The sequence below is a fragment of the Coenobita brevimanus genome, chromosome 78 (assembly GCF_032717465.1).
Source record: "Coenobita brevimanus isolate Jiangsu-jjx chromosome 78, ASM3271746v2, whole genome shotgun sequence".
In the NCBI taxonomy this organism is placed as follows: domain Eukaryota; kingdom Metazoa; phylum Arthropoda; class Malacostraca; order Decapoda; family Coenobitidae; genus Coenobita; species Coenobita brevimanus.
The window spans coordinates 28,541,600-28,566,781 of NC_137031.1; the positions used below are offsets into that span (position 1 = coordinate 28,541,600).

General features: G+C 43.7%; 1 protein-coding gene across 1 annotated transcript in view; it reads right to left on the reverse strand.

The window, feature by feature from the left end:
- Positions 1-913: 913 nt before the first annotated feature.
- Positions 914-25,182, reverse strand: part of LOC145408781 (protein white-like) — a 282,276-nt gene continuing 258,007 nt past the window's right edge. Inside the window, exons 6-9 of the mRNA XM_080279431.1 lie at positions 24,069-24,255; positions 22,898-23,044; positions 1,576-1,668; positions 914-958 (exon numbers count right to left, since the gene is read on the reverse strand). Of these exons, the coding sequence (XP_080135557.1) occupies positions 914-958; positions 1,576-1,668; positions 22,898-23,044; positions 24,069-24,255 (472 nt within the window). The remainder of the gene's footprint in view (positions 959-1,575; positions 1,669-22,897; positions 23,045-24,068; positions 24,256-25,182) is intronic.

A 25,182-nucleotide genomic window follows, 5' to 3' on the forward strand; every position in this document is an offset into this window, starting at 1 on the left:
CCTCCATCAGTGTGTCGACCCTTGGAGCTGGGGCCAAATGGGTCTAGTAGGTGTGCTTCTTTGCGCCTGCTCTTGGTGGAGGACACTTCACCGGCTTGTCTAAGGGAGTTCTGGGGGCGTCCCTCTTCATCTAGTGTCTGCGGTCTCGCCTTTGTCGGGAGTCCGACAGGGGCTACCTGCGGTCTTTCCTTTCCAGGGAGCCAGTCAGAGGTTTCCTGCAGTCTCGCCTCCTTCAGGAGTCCAACAGTGACTCGAGACTTGTTGTAATGGGTGTACCCCAGGACTCACTATAGGGCTACTCCAGACCTCTTCCAGCAGTGACTTCGCTGGGGAGCCTGCTCCACCCCCTGTGGTGCGGGGAGAGCAAGAGGGACGTCCCACTTGGCCTCTGGAGGAGTGAAGTGAGCAAGGGGTGTGACCCGCTCGTCCCCTGGACGAGTGAGGTGAGCAAGGGTTGTGGCCCTCTATAGGTGCCGAAGGTTCAGCAAATGAGGCCAGCATGGTGGGTGGGGCCTCCCCAGCAGCCACAGTGGGTGCTACCATGGTTCTGCCTTAGGGTGGTGTGCTTCAAGGGCACGTCCTTTCCTCGAATCTTCCCCTGCTGTCCTGGACCTCTCAGGCAAGGTCTGTACGGTGGATGGCGCCTCCCCAACTGGCATGGTGGGCGGTCACAGTTCTGCTGGTAACTGGGACTGCAGGCGAGAGAAGCACGGTGGGCATCCTTTCCCTGGTGAGCATGGTGGGCATTGCTGCAGTCCTATTCAGGGCAGGGGCTGCAGGTGAGGGAAGGACAGTGGGTGTTCTCTCCCCGACGAGCTCAGTGGGCGTCCTAGCGGTCCTGCTGATGGCTGTAGGTGAAAGGGGCATGGTGGTCGTCCTTTCCCCGACAAGCACGGTGGACATTGTCATGGTCCTACAGAAGGCAGTAGGTGAAGGGAGCATGGTGGGCGTCCTTTCCCTGGCAAGCACGGTGAGTGTCATTGCAATCCTACTGGGGGCTAGGCGAAGGGAGCACAGTGGCCGTTCTTTCCCCGACGAGTGCAGTGGACGTCTTCACGGTCCTACAGAAGGCCGTAGGTGAAGGGAGCATGGTGGGCATCATCACAGTCCTACTTGGGGAATCTGCCGGCACACAGATCCGGCCCCAATTCCATTGAATGCTGGTCCAGGTGGAGGGTAATATGGCAGGGCGACGTACCTCTAGTCGATTCCGTTGTGGGGAAGAGGGGTGCATGGTGGTTAGGGACGTATGTCCATCTTGTCCTGATTCCTCGTTCTCTTCTCGTGCCAGTATATGGTCTCCCCTTGGTACTGCTCCATACCTATCTCGTATTTCAAGGATAAACAATAGTGAGGTTATGGGAGAGAAAATAAGTGTCACAGAGAAAGTGTTGAAGCGGCTGGTGATGAAAAGAAAAGATTGTAGTGAAAATCTGATGTCTGCCAGCAATATTTTACTGATTGTTAACAGCAAATATGGTCTTTGCAGTTTGTTGGCCACAGTGTTTCAGAAATTACTTAAATAAGCTAATAGATTAGGCAATAACTGGTAAGACAAATGCAGTACTGACTTACATCTATAACTGCATCTAGGTTCAGGAAACAGACGATGTTGGTGAGGGCGAAGAAGAAGCCACTCATGTTGACTACCCCCTGGTCGTTTATCTCCTGGCCTTTGTAAAACACTGACAATATCACTGTGAGCACCTGAGAGAGAGAGAGAGAGAGAGAGATTAAATAAGCAAGCACAGTCACCAAAGTGGAGTTAATTGGTAGGTTTTTGGGTCTTATTCATAACAGATTCCAACCAACTGACATGATGAACAATTCTCCATAACAGTTAATGCTAATCTCAAATCGCTTTGCTATCCATAATCGGTCATTAAACTTTCCAATCAGACTGATGATGTTCGATATAGCCATTTAATATTTCACTACAAGAGGTCTCCCTGAATCTAACCAAATCGTATGGATGTAAGAAGAGGCATCCAGTAAAGCAAGTCATCAGACTAAATGGGTTAACGGAGAATGAGGAAAATAAGCATAATGAATAGGTCATTATGACGAAAATCTGTAAGGTCCTGTACTGATTCTAATGTATAATATTTCTTCAGTAATGAAATCCAAAAAATGCAGAAAACACCTTCATATTCTTAATGAAGAACAGGACGAAATCGAGCACCAATAATTACCAAAAAGTCAAATACCAATCATTAACGAAATCACGTACCAGGCATCAACGAAGTCAAGCACCAGGCTTTACCGAAACCAGGTACCAGGCATTTACGACATAAAGTACAGGTCATTTAACCCGCCCCGTCCCGTCGATGTATAGGTACGTTGCAACGATTTGCATTTGCCAGTCCCGGCGACGTCCCAGTACGTCGTGCAATTGCAATGTGCATAATTTCGACAATTTTCAAATTTCCCGCTTGATTTGCGGTACGTATCCTCGCATGACCTTCCCCTACCTGCCACCAGGCAGGGACACTCGGTGACCCCGCGCGACCCGCTCTAACCCACCACTCATCCACTCACCTGGTAGCAATGGTCCTGCTCAGACATGGCTAAGAGAGGTCTCTCAGACAGCAAAATTCAAGCCGCCCTGGACACCTTTACAGGCGACAGTGATTCCCCACTGGACGACGAGGTTATGGATAAGGATTATGTGCAGCCAGAGGAGGAAGAAACCACCGGCAGTGACGAGGAAGTTCCGTCTCCCAGGAAGCGGCAGTACGTGACTTACCGTGCTGCTAGAGAGGGGCAGCAGGCAAAGAAGGCACGTGCAACATCCTATCCCTATCCCCAATGTGATTTGGAACCAGAATTCGAGGACGAGGACGAGGACGATGATGATGACGGAGCCGTGGGACGTGCTGCCACGTGGTATGGACGTGAGGTCATAACTCATCGTGGCCCAGAGCGCACACCACGTCGTATGAGCAGGTATGGGCCTAGCATTTTGTTTGGGGAGTTAGGAAGTGAAGTGGAGGGAGTGGGGAGTGAAAGGGAAAGTGCAGGGAGGATTAGGGAAAGTGAGAGTGACGTGAGTGAGTCATTGCTCTCCCTACGTAGTGTGAGGCAGCGTAGTGGATCACGTGGGCCAGTGCGGGTGCGTTCATTATCACATGGGGTTGTGAGGGAGGGGGAAGGTGGGGAGGAACCACTCCCAAGCACGTCTTATGCTCCCCAATATCCCCTAACACGTGGTCGAGCTAGGGTGCGTGAGAAAGCACGTGGTGTTGTCATGGAGGGGGAAGGTGGGGAGGAACCACTCCCCAGCACATCTTCTGCTCCCCAATATTCCCCTATTTCATCCCCACAGCCCCCTAATGTTCCTCAAGGCCGTAAGAGTAAGGGAAAGGGAAAGGGTAAAGGCAAAGGGAAGAGGAGTGACAGTGGGGAAGCCCTCCGCACTCCTTCTCCCCCACCTCCCCAACCAGGATCTCCTCCCCACCCAGACGAAGGCGGTGATGGGGATGATGGGGACGAGGGATTTGTGGCGTGGAATTGGGAGGATGGGAGTGATTTTTCTCCCCTCATTCACCCCTTCACTGAGCAGGGGCGCCCTGGCTGCATTGCTCCAGGAATTCACCGTAATTCCACCAGGTTGGATTTTTTCCAGCTGTTTTTTAGTGAGGCATTTGTGGAGCAGATTGTATACCAAACCAACCTGTTTGCAAGCACCCAGCACCTAGAGAGTGAAAGATTGGGAACAAGGAGTAGGCATTCTATCATCTATGATTACCCTGTCTCCCTTCCAGAAATGTTCTTATTTTTTGCCCTGGTCCTTTTGATGGGTATTATACGAAAGAATAGAATTCCTGCTTACTTGACTAGGGACCCTGTTATGTTTACCCCAATATTTGGTCAAGTGATGAGCCGTAATCGGTTTCAACAAATTCTAAGTCGCCTCCATTTCTATGATGCTCATGATCCTGCAAATGCAAACAACACTGATAAAATGAGGCGAATTAGGTTGATCTTTGATCACCTCAGGCAAACCTTTCGTTCCTCATTCTATCCCTATAGAGACCTCGTCATAGACGAGAGTCTCATGTTGTGGAGAAGCAATATTTCATTTAGGCAGTATATACCCAGCAAAAGGCACCGTTTTGGGTTCAAGATCTTTGTTATGTGCGACTGTAGGACTGGATACGTGCAAGACATAGTCTTGTACACCGGTGCACAGACAGACATAATAGAAGATCGAAGTATTGGACTGTTGGGAGCAATGGTAAAGACGATGATAGAAGACTACCTTCATCGTGGTCACGTTCTCTACCTGGACAATTGGTACACTAGCCCTCTTCTCGCTCGTTATCTTCACACACATGAAACTGGAGTCTGTGGAACAGTGAAGGTGAACAGGCATCACATGGCCAAGGTAGGGCGGAAACTTGCAAGGAATGAGGTTGTCTTCTTCAAAGCCAACAACAGCCTTGCAACCGTGTGGAATCACAATAGAGAGGTAAGCCTATTGTCAACGGTTCACCGCCCCTTGATGCACCGTACTGATTCAGTTGATTACCGTAGCGAGAACAGGCGTTGTATTTGGAAACCTGAGTGTGTCATGGATTATAATATAAACATGCGCCTCGTGGACCAGTCAGACTCCATGATATCAACGGTAGAGTGTGCCAGGACCAGGATGAAGTGGTATAAGAAACTGTTCTTTCACTTGCTAGATATCACTGCTCTGAATTGCCACCACCTTCACGCCATGACAATAGGAGTTCAGGAAACATTTGAAGGGTTTGTGAGGGAGCTCACAAGAGAAATCTTTGCACGGTATGCTGTTGAAAGGCCCCAACATCGCACCCACACTGCCCCTATTGCACAAACTCCCCTGAGAATATCTGGCCGCCATTTCTCCACTCCTATCCCTCCCCAGCCAAACAGACCTAGGCCCCAACGCAGGTGTCACGTGTGCAGTAATTCCCAGGTGAGACTCACGACACAGAGGAAGGACACCCACTATGAGTGCGTGCAGTGTGACGTGGGTCTCTGTATTCACCCATGTTTCAGCGAATATCACACGTTGATGCAATTCTAATATGGTGTGAATGCGACAGGACGCTGAAATTATGAGGTAAATGCGACAGACAGACGCTCAGTGAAATTATCAGTCATGTTGATCTCCAAATATTAGTATAAAGTGCATACGGGTATAACATAAGTGCAAAATTGTATGCAAGTGTACAAATATGCCCTAAGTGGAAACATACATAGCGAGGGTTTTATGATGCGATATTCTGTCGCTCAGTGCAATAAATACGGCCCGTAATTATATAATTATTATTATTGGAAATGCTTACGGGTATAATGTAAGTTCAAATTATTGTCAGTGCTGAAATATATTCTAAGTCAAATATTCATAGCATGTGTATAGAGATGCGATATCCTGACGCTCAGTTGAATGAATAAGGCACGTAATAGTGAAAATAAAAGTCAGCAAGTGGCAAAGTGTGTAATATATGTGAAGAATTAGTGTATAAGTGTGTGAGTATTATGTTGGTCGAAACATTGATTGCGAGGGTATTTTCATGCGATATTCTCACGCTCACTTGAATAAATAATGCCAGTAAGTATGTACAGTGCAGTATAGGGGTGTAATCGTGTGTAATGTAAGTGGGAAATTATAATTGGAGTGAATAAATAAAGTAGATGATGAAACACGAGTGTTTGAGATTGTGGTACCTACGTGAATATGTGCTAGCATATCGCTAAATGCCCTCGTAATGAATGAAAATAATTGAAAACATTTACAGTGGTGGAGGAAAGGTTCTATGTAAAGGGAAAAATAATAGGAAAGTGATAAAACAATTTGGTATGTTGAAATACGAGTCATAGTGAGTGCGCTTACTAAGCTGATGTGCGCTAGACTTATGCTGCATGTCATCATAATGAATGAAAACATCTGAAAACACTTACAAACAGTTGTAATTGGTAAAATGTCATTGAAACAGAAGTATACAAGTAGAAAAAATGATAGGTTGACTGATATAAGAAACTTAGCATATAGCATGTTACGACTCGGACCAAACTCGATATGCTCGCGCGATGGTACAATGCTTATTTTTCATATATATGTGTCTGAAATCCATTATATTGTTACTGTTATTGTTTATTAGTTCAAATTCAATGAATATAGAGGTGTGGTGTGTTGTTTCTCCCAGTATTCCTTACCAAAGAAAACGTGAGCGCATATCACGTCCATTATAGAACACGACACCTGGCTCGGGGGACCTCACCTGTATGGACCACTTATAGACTGCGGGAACCCCTTTCTTTGTGATTTTCCTTCGTTTCCCAACCTAAGCAGAAGTTTTAGCCAAAAAAAAATTTTCCAAAAAGGCTCGGGACTGGGGGATGTCGGAGGTGCGGAAAACCTCGGGACGTGACGGGTTAAGTACCAGTTATTTACGAAATCAAGTACCAGTTATAAGCAAAATCAAGTACCAGCTATTAACGAAATCAAATACCAGTCCAGATTAAAGGTGAGAAGAAAAAAAACACACACACATCATCACCACCACCTTCATCATCATCAATATCATCATTCAGACCTCTTTTCTCATTCCAAGGCGGGGTGAGGTAGGGTCAGAGAGGCAGAATAAAAGAGAGAGAATGAGATACTTAACAAATTTGGTGCAGTTGAATAAGCAACAACCGCCACCCCTTCATAAAAGGTAAAAAAAATTTACTGGTCTTCCACTCGTGTTACATACCCCCGTGAATGGTGCACAGTCGGGCCGGGGGGGAAGGCATATTATGCAATGACCTCCCTTTTCCTTGTTTGTGTTTTTAAACTATGGAATGCTGAGTAGTGACGCTGATATGACTGGGCGACGAAGCTACCCGGCTACACAAATGTCCCTTAATCTCCTCCCTATCCCCCAACAGGAGGATGGTGAAATGCATATGAAGGGTAACTTTGGCCTGAAGTCCGCTAGGTTCACTATAAGATAGCCTGGGGTTGCAGTTACTACTATACTACTACTACTACTACAGTACTTACTCTTTGATTGATGATATAGGTTGATCTCTTTATTCTTTACTGTAGTTATTTATTATCGATTTACAATGTATCACTTATCCAAGCAAAAGTCCTTCCATAAAATCTTTTTTTTTTTTTTTCATTCTGATTGTGCAAGTATTTTCATATCCGCTCTTGCACAGTGAGAGCGAGTGTTATGTTTTGATCTGTGTTCTTAATACTTGTTCTTACCTAATTGTATCTTTACAGGAATGAGTCAAGCTCGTACTGTCCCGTGTCTTAAACCATTTTCATTATACATCTCCTTACATTTATTAATTGTTTTGGCACACGCTACTTCATTCGGTAGTGCATTCCACTGAGATGCTCTGTTTGGGAAACTGAATTTCCTTACGTCTTTATCACCTCCCTTTTTATGCTTTTTTTTTTTTTTTTGCAATGTCTTCTTGCTGATGCTTCCCCATATGATGTGTATTCATTTACGTGTATTTTGTCTTTCCCTGAAATGCATTAATATAGCATAATCATGTCTCCCCTTCTCCGTCTCTCCTGCAGCATTGGTAGATTCAATCTTTCCAGTCTTTCTCCATAGCTTAGATTTCTTAAGCTTGGTACCCATCTTGTGGCTGCCCTTTGTACTTTTTCAATCTTATCTATGTGTTTTTTGAGATAAGGATTCCAGACTATTGATGCATACTCCAGGGTTGATCTCATGAATGATGTTATCTTCCTCAGCATATCTTTATTTATATATGTGAATGCTATTCTCATATTAGCAAGCAATGTATACATGTTACGTACCTTCTCACTGATGTGATCATCTGGAGATAGTCTGTTACTGATAATTACTCCTAGGTCCTTCCCACTTTCTGATATATGTAGGGTTGATCTTCCTAACTTATAATTCCAATCTGGTCTTTTCTCACTTGTACCAAATTTATTACATGACACTTATCCACATAAAATTCCATTTGCCATTTATTGCTCCATCCATGAAGCTTGTTCAAGTCCTCTTGCAGCTCTTTGCAAGAATCTGTGTTAGTAATTTTCCTATGAATTTTTGCATCATCCGCAAACATATTTAGATAGCTTCCATTTCCAATGTTATTATGTCATTTACCAGTATATACAGTAAAAACGTAATTGGTGCCAGCACTGAGCCCTGTGGCACTCCGCTGGTCACTTCCCTGCATGATGAGTAATTTCCCCTTAATATTGTTCTCATTTCCCTTTCTCTGAGATAATCCTGCATCCAACAGCACTTTGCCTTGGATACGTCCTTGATGGTACAGTTTCCATAAAAGTCTTTGGTGCGGTACTCTGTCAAATTCTTAAATGAAATCTAAATAGATACTGTCCACTCATCCTTCTCTTTTCTGTAATGTTTCTGTAACTCCAACATAGTAGCTTAATAGAATAGTAACACATGATTTTCCCTTCCTAAAATCGAACTGCCTCTTTGTTATCATACCGTGTTCTTCTAGATGTTTTACCCAAAGTTCCCCTATCAGCTTTTTTAGCTTACAACACTGGTCAGTGATACTGGTCGGTAATTGAGTGGATCCTGTCTATTCCCTTTCCTGAATAGGGGAACAATGTTTGCTTTCTTCCAAATGTCAGGTGCCCCCATTGGGCAGCCACCTTCGTGGTGGGGGGGGCTTGTGTGCCCCTGTGATACCACAAGCCTGCCCGCAGATGTAATGACATCTGGCAGAGTCTCCCATGCGGGTAGGGTTGTGGTTGAGGGGTCTGACTAAGCAACGTCTGAAACGTTAGTTCCTCGTATGGGTCATCGGTGCCACCCACCAGAGGGATCGCCTTGGTGCTGTCCTTAGTTGGTTGGTTGGGTGTCTGGGCTGGGGGGTGTTGGGGAAGGGGGTCTTTGCACTGGTGGGAGTGAACTTTTGCATCATGGGGTGTCCTTTTATGGTCACCCTCTGGGGACAAGGTACCCCGCTCCCATCAGACCGCGCTCGGTCCCCTTACTCCCTGGTAGGCGGTTTCCCTTGGCTCTTGGTGCCATTTTATCTCATTAATGTATATATGGGTACATCAGAAACTTTTTTAACCACTCGTGTGGTCGGTGACCAGCCGCACGAGTTGGCATCACCTGGTCACTCTTTTGGCAATGACCCTGTACCCTCCGGGTCATCTGCCAAACTGCGAATTCAGATGTTCCTTCTATCGAGCTGTTACCTGGTGTCTTTGTGAAACAATCTTATACAAAATATGTAGTCCTCAAAACAGATGATGGTACTTCCTTCCGGAACCTGAACTGTTTTCAGATTCACAGTGGTCTAGTTACAGCATGTGGATTTACCCCCAAGGTCTCTTTGCAGGGTGATGGTTCTCTATTGTTAGAAGCCAGGAATGGAGAGGAGAGTTCACGCATCCAGTCTCTAACTATGGTCGCCGGTTATCCTGTATCTGCCTCTCGTCACTTGGTCCTAAATCAGTCCCAAGGGGTTTTGTATTCTCGGGACTTGATCTCATATTCTGATTCTTCCGTCTTAGAGGGGCTGGCTCTTCAGGTGTTGTAGCAGTACGGAGAATTATGAAGAAAGGCGATGGGGTTTTAACCCCCACGCCCACTCTTATCTTGACATTTGACCACCTTACTTTGCCGGAGGTTATCACTGCTGCGTGGTGGAAGCTTAAGGTTAAACCATATGTTCCCCGACCTAGAAGATGCTATTATTGTCAAAGATTTGGTCATGTTCACCGTTCTTGCAGGCGGGAAGTGTCTGGTCTTCCTGAGGTCTGTGGAAATTGTGGTGGAATTTCTCATGGTATGGATGATTATTCTCTACCCCTTAGATGTTTGAACTGTGGAGGAGGGCATGCGGCCTCCTCGAGAGATTGCGAAGTATACAAGTATGAATATGAGATTATTTCTGTCCAAACGAAGGAGAAAATTTCCTTTTCTGAGGCGAAGGCCAGGGTAAGGAAGCGGTTCATTTGCCCTAGGGTTACCTTTGCTGCTGCATTGTCTCGCCCTAAGGCTACTCGGCAGGTGCCCCTGTCATCACACAATGCCTCATCGAATTCTCGGGGTTCTACTTCCCGGCCTTCTTGGCCGGGGGGTTCCACTGAGGGAGTGCAGCCTGGAAGTGGCTGTGCTTCTTTCGGGGAGGTGCCTCCTGTCTCTGAACGTGTCTCCTCTGCGGTGGTGCTTCCAGCATCTGGGAGTGCCTCCCCCATCCCAGTTTCTCCAGTTCCTCCTGTGACAAACACCCGTGTTGATGCTACACCTTGCTTTGACACATCCAAAACTCCCGATGTCCTTCCTGTGCAAGGTAAGCGTTGCCGTGGCTCCTCGGAGTGCTCAGAGAGCGAAGCACTGCTACCAAAGATCTCTGCAGTGGAGCCCACTCCTCCTCCTCCTCGGGACTCTCAGAGGTCAGGGCAAGTGCAGGCTGGAGATGGCATCTCGCTGATGACCCAGCCACCACCAGATAGTGGTGGTCCTCAGGTCGTTGATGCGCCAGCTCAACTGCATGAGGCCTTGCCCTCTCAGGATTCCAGTACTGTGGGATGCGCTACTGATTGTGCTCCTTCTTGTGGTGGCATTGCCTGCTCTATTCCGGCTAGGGCAGTGTCTGTTGGAGCCTTCAAAAACGAAACGAAACGAAACGAAAACTAGCTAGATTTGATAGCTCAGAGGGAAGGGGAGGAGGGAGGGGAAAGGGGGGAGGGAAAATTAGGCTAGGGGAGGGAAGGGAAGGAAGGAAAGAGGAGGGGAAGAAAGGGAAGGGAAGGGGAGGTAGGGGACTGGAGGTATGGGGAGGGAAGAGGAGGGGAGGATATTTTTTACTATTTATCATATTTTTATTAGGGGGCTCATGACCATTTTCCCTATCTAGATTTGACAGCTTGGCTGGGAGGGGAGGGGGGAGGAGAAGTTAGGCGAAGGGAGGGGAGGAAAGAGGAGGGGAGGGAAGGGAAGGGGAGGGAGGGGATTGGAGGTATGGGGAGGGGAGAGGAGGGGAGGATAATTTTTACTGTTTATCATATTTATTGGGGGTGGGGGTTGTCACCATTTTATTTTTTTTTAAGCACATTGCAATGGTTTATAACATCAATACACACCAAAAAAAAATAACTTTGGTGATTTTTGTATGTATTTTTGCTAAGAAGACGGGTGCGAGCAGCGTATTTTCTTTCTCGCCAGGGCCATGACGGGTAAGTATCATCAACTTTGACGGGCCATAGCTCGGAAACTATTGGGTCTAGGAGTGCCAAAGTCCTGATCGGAGGTGCATACATGTGGTCTTGTGTTTATTCTTAAGTTAAAAAATGGTGTTGATAATGTGTTCCGAGCATATCGAAAGTAGTCTAAGGCCATTGTTGTTCATGTTACCAACACCGTGGCAGCCTATAATGCCTTGCCAGAGGTGGTTACCTTTTCCTACTCTGGCATTAAAATCTCCAAGCAGGACGTGCTTGCCATTATTTGGTATAAAGCGATTGACAGAATCCAGAGTGTTGTAAGATGAATCTTTGACAGTGTCCTCAGGGTCAAGTGTTGTGACACTGGTGTTGATGAGTGTTGCATACTGGTCATCGGAAAGTGGTATGCACCAGGACTCCAGCCTCACTGATAATAATCACAGATGATTACTGGATCTTCTGAAGTAGGTTCTTTCCAATTCCAAAGCCAATACTATGGTTTCTTCTTACATTGCTTGGGTATACCCTCCAGAAATAGCTATAATGTTTTCTTGCTTCCTTTAGGTGTTCCTCTCCTGATAGGAGAGTCACACACACACACACACACACACACACACACACACACACACACACACACACACACTGACACACACACACACACACACAAATGTGGATGGAATGGTATCTAAATTATTAGAGATGAATGGTTATGTCAGAGAAAATGAACCACATATAATATGCCTAACTGAAACAAAATTAACACCAAGGATATCGAATGACATCCTAAACTTAGAGGAATATAATATATGGAGAAGAGATAGCAACTTAAAAAAGGGAGAAGGAATTATAATATTAACTAAGAAAAATCTAAAAGTCCAAGAAATAGAATTAGATAAACCCTCACAAGTAGAACTGATTGCAGTAGAGATAAATACATCTGAAGGGAAAGTAATTGTAGCCAATTTGTACATGCCACCCAGATGAAACCCATGGGAAAGAGACAGATATGAGGACCTGGCGGAGAGTACAATTCAGAGTTTAAGAGCATTACTACTTAAAATGGAAGAGAAATAGAAAAGAATTATTTTAATACAAATATAAATTGGAATACTCTAGATATAATAAGCCAAGAAAGCTGTTGGGACTAAAAGCTCCTGGATTTTGTGCAAGAGTTTTTCCTAACGCAACATGTAAGGGAAAGCGCCTGAAAAAGAGGACTCGATGTGCCCTCAATGCTACATCTCATATTTACTAGGCAAGAAAACGATGTTGACAATATAATATATCAGCCTCCATTTGGCAAAAGCGACCACGCAGTACTAAATTGCAATTTCAGGATTGCATATGACATAGATAACAGCAATGAAAATTACAAAAAGGGCCTAAACTATAAAAAGGGAAAGTATCATGACCTAAAGAAGGACTTCTTAGAAATTGCTTGGGAAAAGGAGCTTAGAGGACAAGATATAAATGCTATATATGAAAAATTCTGTGAACTTTATGAAATAGGAGTCCAGAAGTACATCCCACAGCACAAAGAAGCAGAAAATTAAATAAAGAAATGGTTCAATACAGAATGTAAAAAATCAAAAGAAAAAAGAGATTTGTTGTGGAATAGATACAGAACACACAATAGTGAAAGGGCATATAATAATAATAAACAGGCAAGAAACGATTATACAAGAATAAGGAGGGAAGCCCAAAAACAGTTTGAGGAGGATATCATAAATAAAAGTAGCGATCAACCAAAGCTATTTTACAGCTACATCAGCAGCAAACCCAAAGTAAAAGATAAAATACAATCCGTTACCGACGATGGAATCACCTATACACAAGAGAAGGATATTTGTGAAGCACTAAAGAAGTTTTTACAGAAGAAAAAAAAAAATTGTGAGGGATTATTTGGAACATGCATGCCCACACATACTACCAGATATACAAACATCAGAAAAAGAAATACAGGAGCTAAGTAAATTAGACAAAGGAAGAGCAAATGATCCTGATGAAATTTCATGTTGGGTGCTACTTTAATGTGCAAAGGAGTTAAGTAAACCATTATTTTTAATTTTCAAGAAATCCTTGAATCAAGGTAAACTACGTGACATTTGGAAGAAAGCAAACATTGTTCCCATATTCAAGAAAGAGAATAGACAAAATCCACTCAACTACCGACCAGTATCACTAACCAGTGTTGTAAGCAAGGTATTAGAAAAGCTTATAAGAAAAGCTTGGGTAAATCACCTAGAAGAACACAGTATGATAACAGAAAGACAGTTTGGTTTCAGAAAAGGAAAATCATGTGTTACTAATCTGTTGAGCTACTATGACAGAGTAACAGACACATTACAGGAAAGAGAAGGATGGGTGGACAGTATCTATTTAGATTTCAAGAAAGCATTTGACACAGTACCACACCAAAGACTTTTATGGAAACTGTACCATCAAGGAGGAATTCGTGGCAAGCTGTATTGTTGGATGCAAGATTTTCTCATGAAAAGAAAAATGAGAACAGAACTAAGGAGAAATTACTCATCATGGAAAGAAGTGACTAGTGGAGTACCACAAGGCTCAGTGCTGGCACCAATCATGTTTTAGTGTATATAAATGATATAGACAATAACACTGGAAATGAAAGCTATCTAAATATGTTTGCAGATGATGCAAAAATACATAGGAGAATTACTAACACAGACTCTTGTAAAGAGCTACAAGAAGAATTAAATAAACTTCATGAATGGAGTAATACATGGCAAATGGAATTCAGTGTGGACAAGTGTCATGTAATCAGGTTTGATATAAGTGGAAAAAGACCTGATTGGGATTATACATCAGGAAATAAAACCCTACACACATCAGAAAGAGAAAAGGACCTATGTGTGATTGTCAATAACAGACTATCTCCGGCTGATCACAATAGTGAGAGGGTACGCAACATGTATACACTGCTTGCCAATATGAAAATAGCGTTTACATACATAAATGAAAACATGTTAAGAAAGATATTAACATTCATCAGACCAACCCTGGAGTATGCATCAGTAGTCTGGAGTCCTCATCTCAAAAAACACATAGACAAGATTGAAAAAGTTCAAAGAGCCACTACAAGATGGGTACCCAGCTTAAGTGATCTAAGCTGCGAAGAAAGACTAAATAAACTGAATCTACCAACACTAGAGGAGAGAAGGAAAAGAGGTGACATGATTATGCTGTATAAATGCATATCAGGGAAGGAGAAAATAGACATAAATGATTACTTAACGTATGGGGAAGCATCAGCAAGAGGACACTGCAAAACACTGCATAAAAAGAGGTGATAAAGACGTAAGGAAATTTAGTTTCCCAAATAGAGCAATTGATCAGTGGAATGCACTACCGAATGAAATAGTGTGTGCCAAAACAATTCACAAATTTAAGGATATGTACGATAAATATGGTTTAAGACACGGGACAGTACAAGCTTGACTCATTCACACACACACACACAATAATTATAATGTATATATGTGTATAGCATGTGTACATATATATCCATACATACATATGAAAGGCCTTCCGCCTCTCTTTGGTTTTGCTAAAATCCTAAAAAATGAGAATGATAGACGATAAAACTATTTTTCCTGGTAAACTTTGCCTAACCTTGCCATGGCAATTTCAGCAGTTCCTGGGTCCAAGGATCACAACTACTGCAAGCATGAAAAGTTCTATCAGCCACCTGTAAAATATTTTTTTTTTTTTTTTTTTTAACCCAAATAGAAGACAATCTTGGATGGTTTTCATTTTTATTTTATTGTTTACTTCTTTTTTATATTGCCGAATCCACACCACAAAATGTACAGTTGCGGACATATCAAACAGAAACACTCTGTCCACCAGCAAGTTGGTGTAAAGCTTTCCTACCTGGTAACACTCATAGATGTGGAACTTCATCAGATTCCGTTCGGTCGCTGGGACGAACCGAACGCGGTGATCATTGCTGCTGTGCGCAGTTATTGGTGGTACAATATTATATAAGCAGTGTTCCGCCAGGAAATATGCTAATAAAAGCATGTCATGATTAGGGTAAGTTTTCTAAAATTATGTCACACAATACACCCTCTACATAATGGCGGTTATTATGAATGACACGGATTTCATGAGTGGTTTAGTTTCGAGTAATGAATCATGGAACAATTAACAATTCATCATGTAAGTCATAGCTAACAGCTTTCCCACAACTATCACTGAACAGTGAATTATCGTGGCGCTCATGCTCCCTACCGTGAACCTGACATTGGTAGACCTCTGGAATCGAAGTAAGTTCATTACATACAGGACGTGGCGACACAGGACTTGGGAGACAGGAGGAGGGAGGTGGGTGAGGAAGGAGACAATAGTGGTCGAACTGGGGGCTAGAGGAGTGGGGTGATTGAGTAGGTGACGGTGGACTTCGGTAAAGGACAGGAGCTACAGTGGGAGGGACAGATTACAAGGTGATGACTGGGCCAAATCATTGTTTCATGGAGAATATAGAATTTTATAGTCAGACCATGAAACATTACGTTGACGTTGCCACGTGTTATAATTGACCATCATGGATTGTAACAATTCACGACACGCTTTCCGCTGGGTGGCTCAGTAACCCCATATTATGAGTATGGTGACTGTACGTTAGTGAGCAGATATATGACACATCTCTAGAGTTTGTCAGATGTTACAGCTGTTGTCATAGTGATTGGGTATTACTCTTGTAGTTTGTAACATAGTATCATCATGGATGGCGACTGATATTGCAGAGTAAGGATAGGCCTATGTAGATTTTTCCTTTATTACCAATATATACAAACAGTCTGACAGTAATGATGGTACCTATGAAATTATCATAAACCCTTTAACCGCGGGCATTGTTTTGACCCGACTGGCCCCCCCCCCCGCGGGGGTTCCAGCCAAAATGTAAACAAACTTTAAACCTTTATAACTCTGCACAGAATAAATCTAGAGCGAAAAATAAGGTACCATTGGAAAGTACTGACCTTCGGCTTTGCAATGATGTAGGTTTCATGATTTCGTTGACTATCACTGGATGGGCAGTGCCATTAGAAGTGAGCGATCTAAAATCACTATTTTTCGCTCACACACCATTACCAAATGCCAACCTCATTCTGATAATAATACTATAAACATATATGAACACTGCACATACGATAAACACCCACTGTGTTCACTGAGGCAGGTAAAAGGCACTGTAATTGCCCGCACTTCACTGCCATATCAGCGCTGTTGTCACTCACAAAGCTGGACAGATACTGATGCATGTTTGGTCAGGGGTGGGGTGGGGGGCCTGGGGGGTGGGAGGTGGGGGCCTGGGGGGTGGGAGGAGGGAGGTGGGGGTCGGCTGGAATGAAAGAACTTAATAGCTACTCTCCCTTGAAACAATCGGCGCGCGGAAAAAACGCGCGGTATTCAAAATATTCACAAACATTCCAGAATGACACCCGTGGTTTGGTCCAGTTTTTGCAATGTCATTCTGGAATGACACCCACGGTTAAAGGGTTAATACCTGTATGGCACCTGCATAGAATAAAGGTGGATTTATTTAACCCAGCTTTATGTTACCGTTTTCTGTATACCGTGTTTGGCTGTTGATTTTACACATTGCCAGTGGTTATTGGTTATATTTAGGTTCATACTGAGCAGCTGTCGTATGCCCCAAGCTTTCCTTCACAAGTCCTTGAGGCAGTAATGGTGGAACAAGGTTTTAATGTCTTCAGTCATTCAGTCTGAGTACGTGCATATTATATTATCTATGCCATTAGTTACAGAAATCGCTTGTATTAAATGCAACAGACTCTATCTGCAGTGTGTGTTTTTAAGCTAAACAACCGAGTAGCGTTCTCACTGTATGAAATTGACAGGATAAAGATTAATTCGAGGACCAATGTCCATTGCCTTGTTCACGGAGAGCAGCTACTGAGCCACACATCTCAGCAGTGTCCGAACATGGAGCTGTAGCCCTGGTTGAGTAACGGTGTGTATTGCAATCCATTACAGAAGATGGGTGAACCGCTGTCGTTGATGTATAAACATGTGATCCACTGTTCATGGTGTAGCAGTCATTACAGTCATCTTCCCCCTCCGTCGGTACCCATGTCTGAGTGCACGCAGTTGTCGGGAAAAGGGAGGAGCGACCAGTGAACTGGATACTGGGGTTGTGAATCAGATTTCTTAACAGTTACACGTCCTTCATAACAGATTTACTCTATCAGTGTAGGGTTTACAGTGATCTGACATAAATCTTGTAGTACGGCTGATAAGGCACCTTTCTACCCACCTTTTAGCCCACCCCAGTATGCCACCTGTGTTCTGAAACCCAGTCCATCCCCCTCCCCTAGTAAATAACGTTTTCCTTTACATCTGTGCCATACAGATATTGACGAGAACCATAGGCACGAATCACTACTGCTGACTATTATTTATTGTGGCAAGAGAAAATTTCTTCCTTCCCCTCCTCTGCTTTCGATATCACAGTCGTTATCCAAGATGTTACTATGTAAACGCAACAAGAAGAGTTCCCAATCACTATGACAACAGGTGTGACATCAGGCAAAAATTTGAGGGGCGTTTCATACATCACCATGTGATGACACAGCCGTCACCATACACTAATAATGCAGGGTTTGTGTAATGTGCCACCCCGTGGGAAGTACAGTAGGTCGTCCTACGGACGTAATAACAAAACGTGCTGGTAGACTACGTTACGGGTCAAAGTCTGCATAGCGTTTAAAGGCATGACTACCAAATTCCATAATCAATGTTAAACACTAGCTGATATGGCACCATGTCACCATCCCATCCTAGCTTCCTGCCACAGTCTACTCTCCCTTACCCCATCACTCGTTTCCTGTACAGTTCCCCCCTCCCACCAGCCAGAACACTATTGCCCCATCCTCACCTACAGCCGTGGCTATAAATAATCACCTATCCTCCTGTACCTCGTGCCTCAGGCTGGCTCCTTTATGCCCGACAAGTCACACTGGAGTAAGAGGGGCCGAGTGGAAGGGGCCAGAGAGAGAAAAGAAGGTGGCTGGGGGGACGAGTGATGAGGCTGGGGTGGAGTGAGGAAGGGGAGGAAGGGTAGGTAAGGGAGGAAGAATGAAATGCAAAGTTGTGGCCACATAATTTGTCTATTTTCTTTCATTCAGGGTACTCTAAAGGAGTGGGTTACTGTTCGGTAGATAATGCTGCATTACACCTTGTATAGCGGCGACAGATAACAACCATTAGATAGGTGGTGGTTTCAAGGATTAGCTCGTGAGAGAAATATTTTGACCTGACAGATCATATTTTAGTGCAGAGCCATCGAGATTGTGTGAGCCCAGATTGTCAACGAATGGAAGCCAACAAAGGAGAGGACACGAGCCCGCCTCCTCCAGCACACCAAGGACAAGTGAGAGCTGTTCGGACGAAACCAGCAGACCATCAACAACATTGTTTCCTCGGTGCCGCGAAACCGGCATTAGGTTTTTAAGGCATGAGGCCACTGGACTACTTACTAAGGCTTTCCTGGTTGCTTTGGCTTGGCCAGTGTCGGTAAACATCGACACAGATATATTTTGGGAGTTTGGGTAGGATTTTGTTTCATTTTCCCTCTAACAGATTATGAGAGATACCGTTATCATATGCATTCATGAGCACAGACATCAGTTTTATTTACCTTTTATGCATATTTATTTTAAAGAGGCTTTCCATAAAGAGATATCATTAAATAATTATTGAATTGACATGATGATGACTGTATAGAGGGAGTGTACACTGCGAGGGTGATCATATTTACTGTGGACACAGCCATGACAAAGGTTGCATATAATACTTAGTTCCAAAAATTAATTACATGTAAGAGTAGAGGACGTTTCTTACACAAACATTACGGAAGTCAAAGCCATCCAGATTCCATCCTGCGTCTGAAGTCAAAATACACGGATAAACAAATATATAGCTCCACACTTTTGTTTGATCTGTCACGTCAGTATTTCTCTCACGAGGCGGCCCTTGATATCACCAGCTATTTAAAACTTGGTATCTGACGCCGTTGTACAAAGTGTAATGCAGCTTTATCTCCCGAATAGTAACTCCATTATATGATGCCCTGAATGAAGAAAATAGACAAATTATGTCGCCACAATTTCGCATTTCATTCTTCCTCCCCTACCTACCCTCCCTCCCCTCCCTCACTCCACCCCAGCACCATCGCTCGTCCCCTCACCCACCTTCCCTTCTCTCTCTCTGGCCCCTCCCTCTCAGCCCCTCTTACTCCAGTGTGACTTGCCGCGCATAAACGACCCAGTCTGAGGCACGGGGTACAGGATGATAGGTGATTATTCATGACCACGACTGTATCTCTCTCCTCCTGTCTCCCTGGCACCCCAGCCTGCCTCCTGTGGCGCCAACTCGTGAAATTGTGTCAGTTAAAGAGTTCCACCAATTTCAGAGTCACGGCCAGGGAGGAGGTGGGTCTCGGTAATTTTGTAATTATGAATGATGCAAGAATTCAAATAATGTTATAATGGCTTATGTGCTGTCAGTCGGTAAATGTTGTATGGTTCGTGATGTTTGTAGAAAGTCTAACTTACGAAACCTGTGTGTTTGATGTGAATAAAATACGATTATGTAAGGTGCGAAATTATTTTATTACATATTAACAAACGTTGTTACTTTCAGTATATTGTTGGCGGGACATTGTTAGTTTATCACCAATAACTGCGTACTGCGGCAATGATCACAGCATTCGATTCGTCCTAGCGACCGAACGAAACCTGATGAATTCCATACCTATCAGTGTTACCAGATGCGGAGAGCATTACAACACCTCCCTGGTGGACGGGGTGTTTCTGTTTGATATGTCCGCAACTGTGCTTTAATACATTTGCTTCCGGTATTTGTTGATATCCTGTTTTTTTGTGATGTTTCCCAAAAAGTTCCCATAACATTTATACAGACATACCATTGCTACCTTGTTTACACACACACACACACACACACACACACACACACACACACACACACATATATATATATATATATATATATATATATATATATATATATATATATATATATATATATATATATACAGGTATATATATATATATGGATAGATAGACAAATATAGCCATGTGCAGGAAGTGGAAATGGAGCTAGCTCTAATGATAGAGTGACAAGTGGTTGGAGGAAGTTCAGGGAGCTGTTGCCTCTCGTGGCAGTGAGAGGGCTCTCCTTCCGTGCTAAGGGATCTTTGTATGTGGCATGTGTTAGGAGTGTAATTCTGTATGGTAGTGGCACCTGGGCAGTAAAGGAAGATGATATTCATTGACCCAGAAATACAGTGCTAGGCAGGTGCGCAAACACTTGCGCTTAATTGCGCACTCTTGCACTCCGGTGAATATCGTTTGCGCATTGTGCACCGCACAAGATCATGCGCAATATTGCGCTTGCGCACATGAAAAGGCAGGTGCGCAAACGCAAACTTGGTTGCGCTTGCACAACTAAATTTGTGCTTGTGCACCTGCCTTGCGCACCTGCCCTGTGGATTGCACACTGCGCAATCCAAGGGACACATGGTCTTCCAAGGGACACGTGGTCTTGGGAGTTTCCCGCATGGCTAGACAAGGGATGGGGGAGACTCGGGCGGGTCGCAAGGGTAGGTTGGTGGGGGGAGGTGGGAGGGAAGGAGGGTAGTTACATTTCTTAAAATGCTTCAACAGAGATAATGTATTATATTTTTTAAATTGTTATTAGTAGTAAATAATAATAAATATACATTATTTAGTGAGTGTAGCATATGCAATTCCTTACAAAAATCATGAAAACATATTATTTAAATCAAATATCCACATCCTAATAATTTATTTGGCTGTGGATATTTGATTTAAATAATATGTTTTCATGATTTTTTATTTTTTTGTAAGGAATTTCATACGCTATTGTATATCTATACTGAATTATTAAATAAATTGTCTTGCGAAAATGCAGATAAAAGTAAAACTGGCAACATCACAGCCTTTGTTTTCCTGTACCGTTCCGCACCTCGTTCACTGTTTGAACTTCCACGAGTTAACAAGTAACGACGCCTTGCTCCAGTCCTATCGCCTTAGTCACCTAAGTATGCAGAATGAATCATTTCATTACACTAAATGTGCACTGTCGAGGTCTGTATTACAGGAAAATGAAAATAATAATAAAATAAAAATTAAAATTAACAGAATATAATAATAATAAATCAAAAGGCGAATGTAGGTAAGAGTAAAGTTATGCTCTTGGAGAGAAGCGAAGCCAGTGATTGTACAGTGAGGTTGGATGAGGAGGGCATGGCAAATATGTGTTAAAGCGTTTGAGAGGTTGGATGAGGAGGGAATGGCAAATGTGTGTTTAAGTGCTTTGGTAGTGTGATGAGTTGATGACTTATGAGAAAGAATGGAAGTTTAGAAGGCGAAGTGCTTGAAAGGGTACAACAAGGAAGAAAGGTTGCTGGTTCCTTGAAAGCAATGATAAGAAACAGAGAAGTGAGCATGGAAGTGAAAAAGTTAATACATGACAGTATTGTGATACCAACTCTAACATATGGAAGTGAAGCTTGGACGTTGTTGGAAGAGCACATGTCAAGAGTGAGAGCAGTGGAAATGAGTTATTTTAGAGGAGGCTGTGGATTCACATGGAGAGACAGGCTGACAAATGAGGATATAAAGGAGCGTTGTGGTGTGGATGTGGATGTGATGGGCAGCGTTAGGAGAAATACACCGAGGTGGTTTGACCATGTGGAGAGGATGGAGAGTGAAACTAATGAAGAGAGTGTATGTGAGTGAAGTGGAGGGGGGGAGAGGAAAGGGGAGGCCAATGATGAGATGGAAGGATGGAGTGGAGAAGTATATGAGAGAGGGGTGTGTGAGCTGGGAGCAGGGCAGTGAAATGGCGGGGGACAGGGTGACGTGGAGGCGATTTGTTTGTGGCCACCCCGAACGGGATTCAGGCATCTGGCAATAGATAGATAGATAGAAGTGTGCTATTTTATTTGAAAATCTCAATATTTTACAGTAATTCCCACAAATATATGCAAATGGTTTGTGTTTGTGCTTTGTGACATTGTGCAAGCTAAATATTTGTCAGATTGCGCACTTGCGCTTGCGCGAGGTAGTAAAATGTGGATTGCGCATTGCGCTTGCGCAAGGTCCTTCTTCATTTGCACTGCCCACCATTGCAGAAATGACAAAGATTAGGTGGATGTGTAGGGCGTCCTTGAATGGGAGGCCTGGGGGCTAGGTTTACGTCTAGGAACTGAGAGGAAGGATGGGACTGGAGTGTATTGGTGCTGCGATGAGGATGCGTATATTGAGATGGTTTAGGATTGGGTTAAGGATGGAGGACGTTAATTGAGTGCAGAAAAGAACTGTGAACGTCGGGGTTAGGGTTGCGAGAGGCAGACCGAAAAAGACCTGGAACGAGGTCACAGCGTGTGACCTCAGAGATAAGGGACAATAGGGAGGCTGCCGTAGATCAAGCAGCGTCAGGAGCCGCCATCAGATGACGAAACCCGACACATGGATGCATGTTTAAGCCTTTATAAACTAATCGACATGGAACGATAGCTGGATATATAAAAAAAAAATATACAGACATAAATTTATAAATAGGTATCGTGTGTGTGTGTGTGTGTGTGTGTGTGTGTGTGTGAAGAGAATGGTCAAGTGTAAGCCTTACCATCATAAGTATGATGCGAACTTTGATACTGCGTAGTTCCCTGAGCGTCTGCCGCCAGGCCCGCCAGACCACCCAACGCAACTGCCGCATCCACCCACACCTATACTGACCCCACTCACCCAGGCCCCCGCTGGACACCAACACAGCCTGTGCCACCAAGAGCAAATTTCAGGTCACATCCTCACCAAATGCTTGTTGGAGGGAGTTCTGCATCGTTTTAATGCATGGAACTTTTTTGCTGCATCCGTCTGCGTATAGTGCAGCCATTTGTATCAGTTACAGTGATGTAAAATTCCTGTCTACAGCCGCCCTATGCCAGTAAAGATTTGTGGACGCAGCTGTAGGTTAGCGGATATCGACTGCACACAGTCCATTGTGCAAGACGATTATTTCTGCTGTTCCACTCATCCTCCTGAATACTGCTAGCAACTTTCTATCAATGTCCCTAAGTATACTGCTGGATAAAATGAAAAAAGAGTGGAGGGGAAGGGTGATAAGCTATGTCGAACAGAGTTGGATTTACATTAAACGGAAACTAATGAGGTGAAGCCTCAGGGTCAGAGCTTGTAAGGATCCCCCAAAAGATGAATATACTGTAGCAAGCTCTATTTACTTCTCATGTTTTATATTTCGTTAATCATAACTTAAATGAATGGAAAATACAATGATAAAAATGTTCTGAGTTTTGTCTTTACAATGTTATAATGAATGGACATTACATTGACAAAGTTTTCTTTTATGTTCTGTGACATTATGACAATGTAATAGCTTACTAATAAACGTATTAATATATACATGCATGCTTATATATCAGGATGTATATGTACTGTATGTATGTATGTATGTAGCATCTAAGCAAGAATTAGCTCGAGGCCCCAAGTACTCCTAGTCCGTATTTGCAAACAGTCTAACTTATCCTAAAGTTAAACTAGAAGTATTTTTCACTTCACTTCCGACTCTTCAGTGTGATTTCTACATTTTTATTTCATGACATTGTCGAACGGAAAGTCCTAACTAAAATTCAAATATAATTTAGTTGAAGACTTAGACTTGCTACAATTACAAGAGTGGTGAGTATCACGATATGAAGAATGCGATCAAAGAAGCAGAGAGAGAGAGAGAGAGAGAGAGAGAGAAAGAGAGAATTTCATAAATTCTCAAACTCATTTACCGAGCTGTGGTTTTCTTGGACGGTTTTCACGTCACTGTCCACCGCCTGGCACCATTTACTGGCCATGAAGGCGTCACATATCATGCCTACATTTCTCATGCTCTCAGCTGCCCTGGCTGGGTCCACCGACAGTTGGTCCAGCATGTGTTCTGCCGGGTTGTGTTGCCGCGGACAAGGTAGACTCATGCTGGCCATGTCCAGGGAATAGCAATAGCTGGATTAGTGGTGGTAGTAGTAGTAATAGTAGTAGCGGTAGTTGCAACCCTAGGTTCATCCGAACGTGAACCCAATGAACAGCAGGCCAAAGTTGCCTCATTCCTGCAGTCCACCATCCTCCTTTCAGGGGATTGGGAGGAAGTTCAGGGACGTTTCTATAGCTGGACAGCAGAGCCAACAGGCCATGCCGGTATTATCACAAGAAGGTGACCCTCTCCAGCACCAGGGAGGTCTAGTATACAGGTAGGTCTATACAGGGTCTTCTATGATTTTCAAATGGAAATTCATGAGGATATTTGAGAGATAATGTTAAGTACAAAATGCCTTATCAACATGAGGCCAAGTCTCAATCGTTACTGAATTACAGTTACTGATAATATTTAGTAATAATTAAGAAGCACGTCATCAATAACAGTAGCTCCCTAACAATTGAGATTTTTTTTCTAATGTGTCCGACTCTGGCCATAGGCTCCACAGCCTGCTCCCAAGGCCCAGTAGTCCTCCTGCATACCATACACCTCTACATGTCACCACTTCGGCGCTAACACCCACTGTCCATATTGAATACATGCTAAGGCTGTCTCATACAGGACTGGTGTATTGATATTACTGGGGGTATTTTTATGACATGTCGGCGGATCATCTGGTAGATCAGTAAAGTCTGAAGTAATGAAATTCAAGTCCATAAACTGCCCTTTGCCCCGGCGGGGATTTGAACCTGGATTCGGCAGGACTGCAGAAGTGCAGGCCACCTCTCTACCAATTGAGCTCCTGCCTTCCCCTGTGTTGATGTACAGTCCTAGACTAAAGATCTCAGACATAGTAAATTTGTCAGTCAAGAGATGACGCCTCAATCACTGCTTAGAAAGGGCCGGAGTTAGCAGGTGAGAGGAGCGTG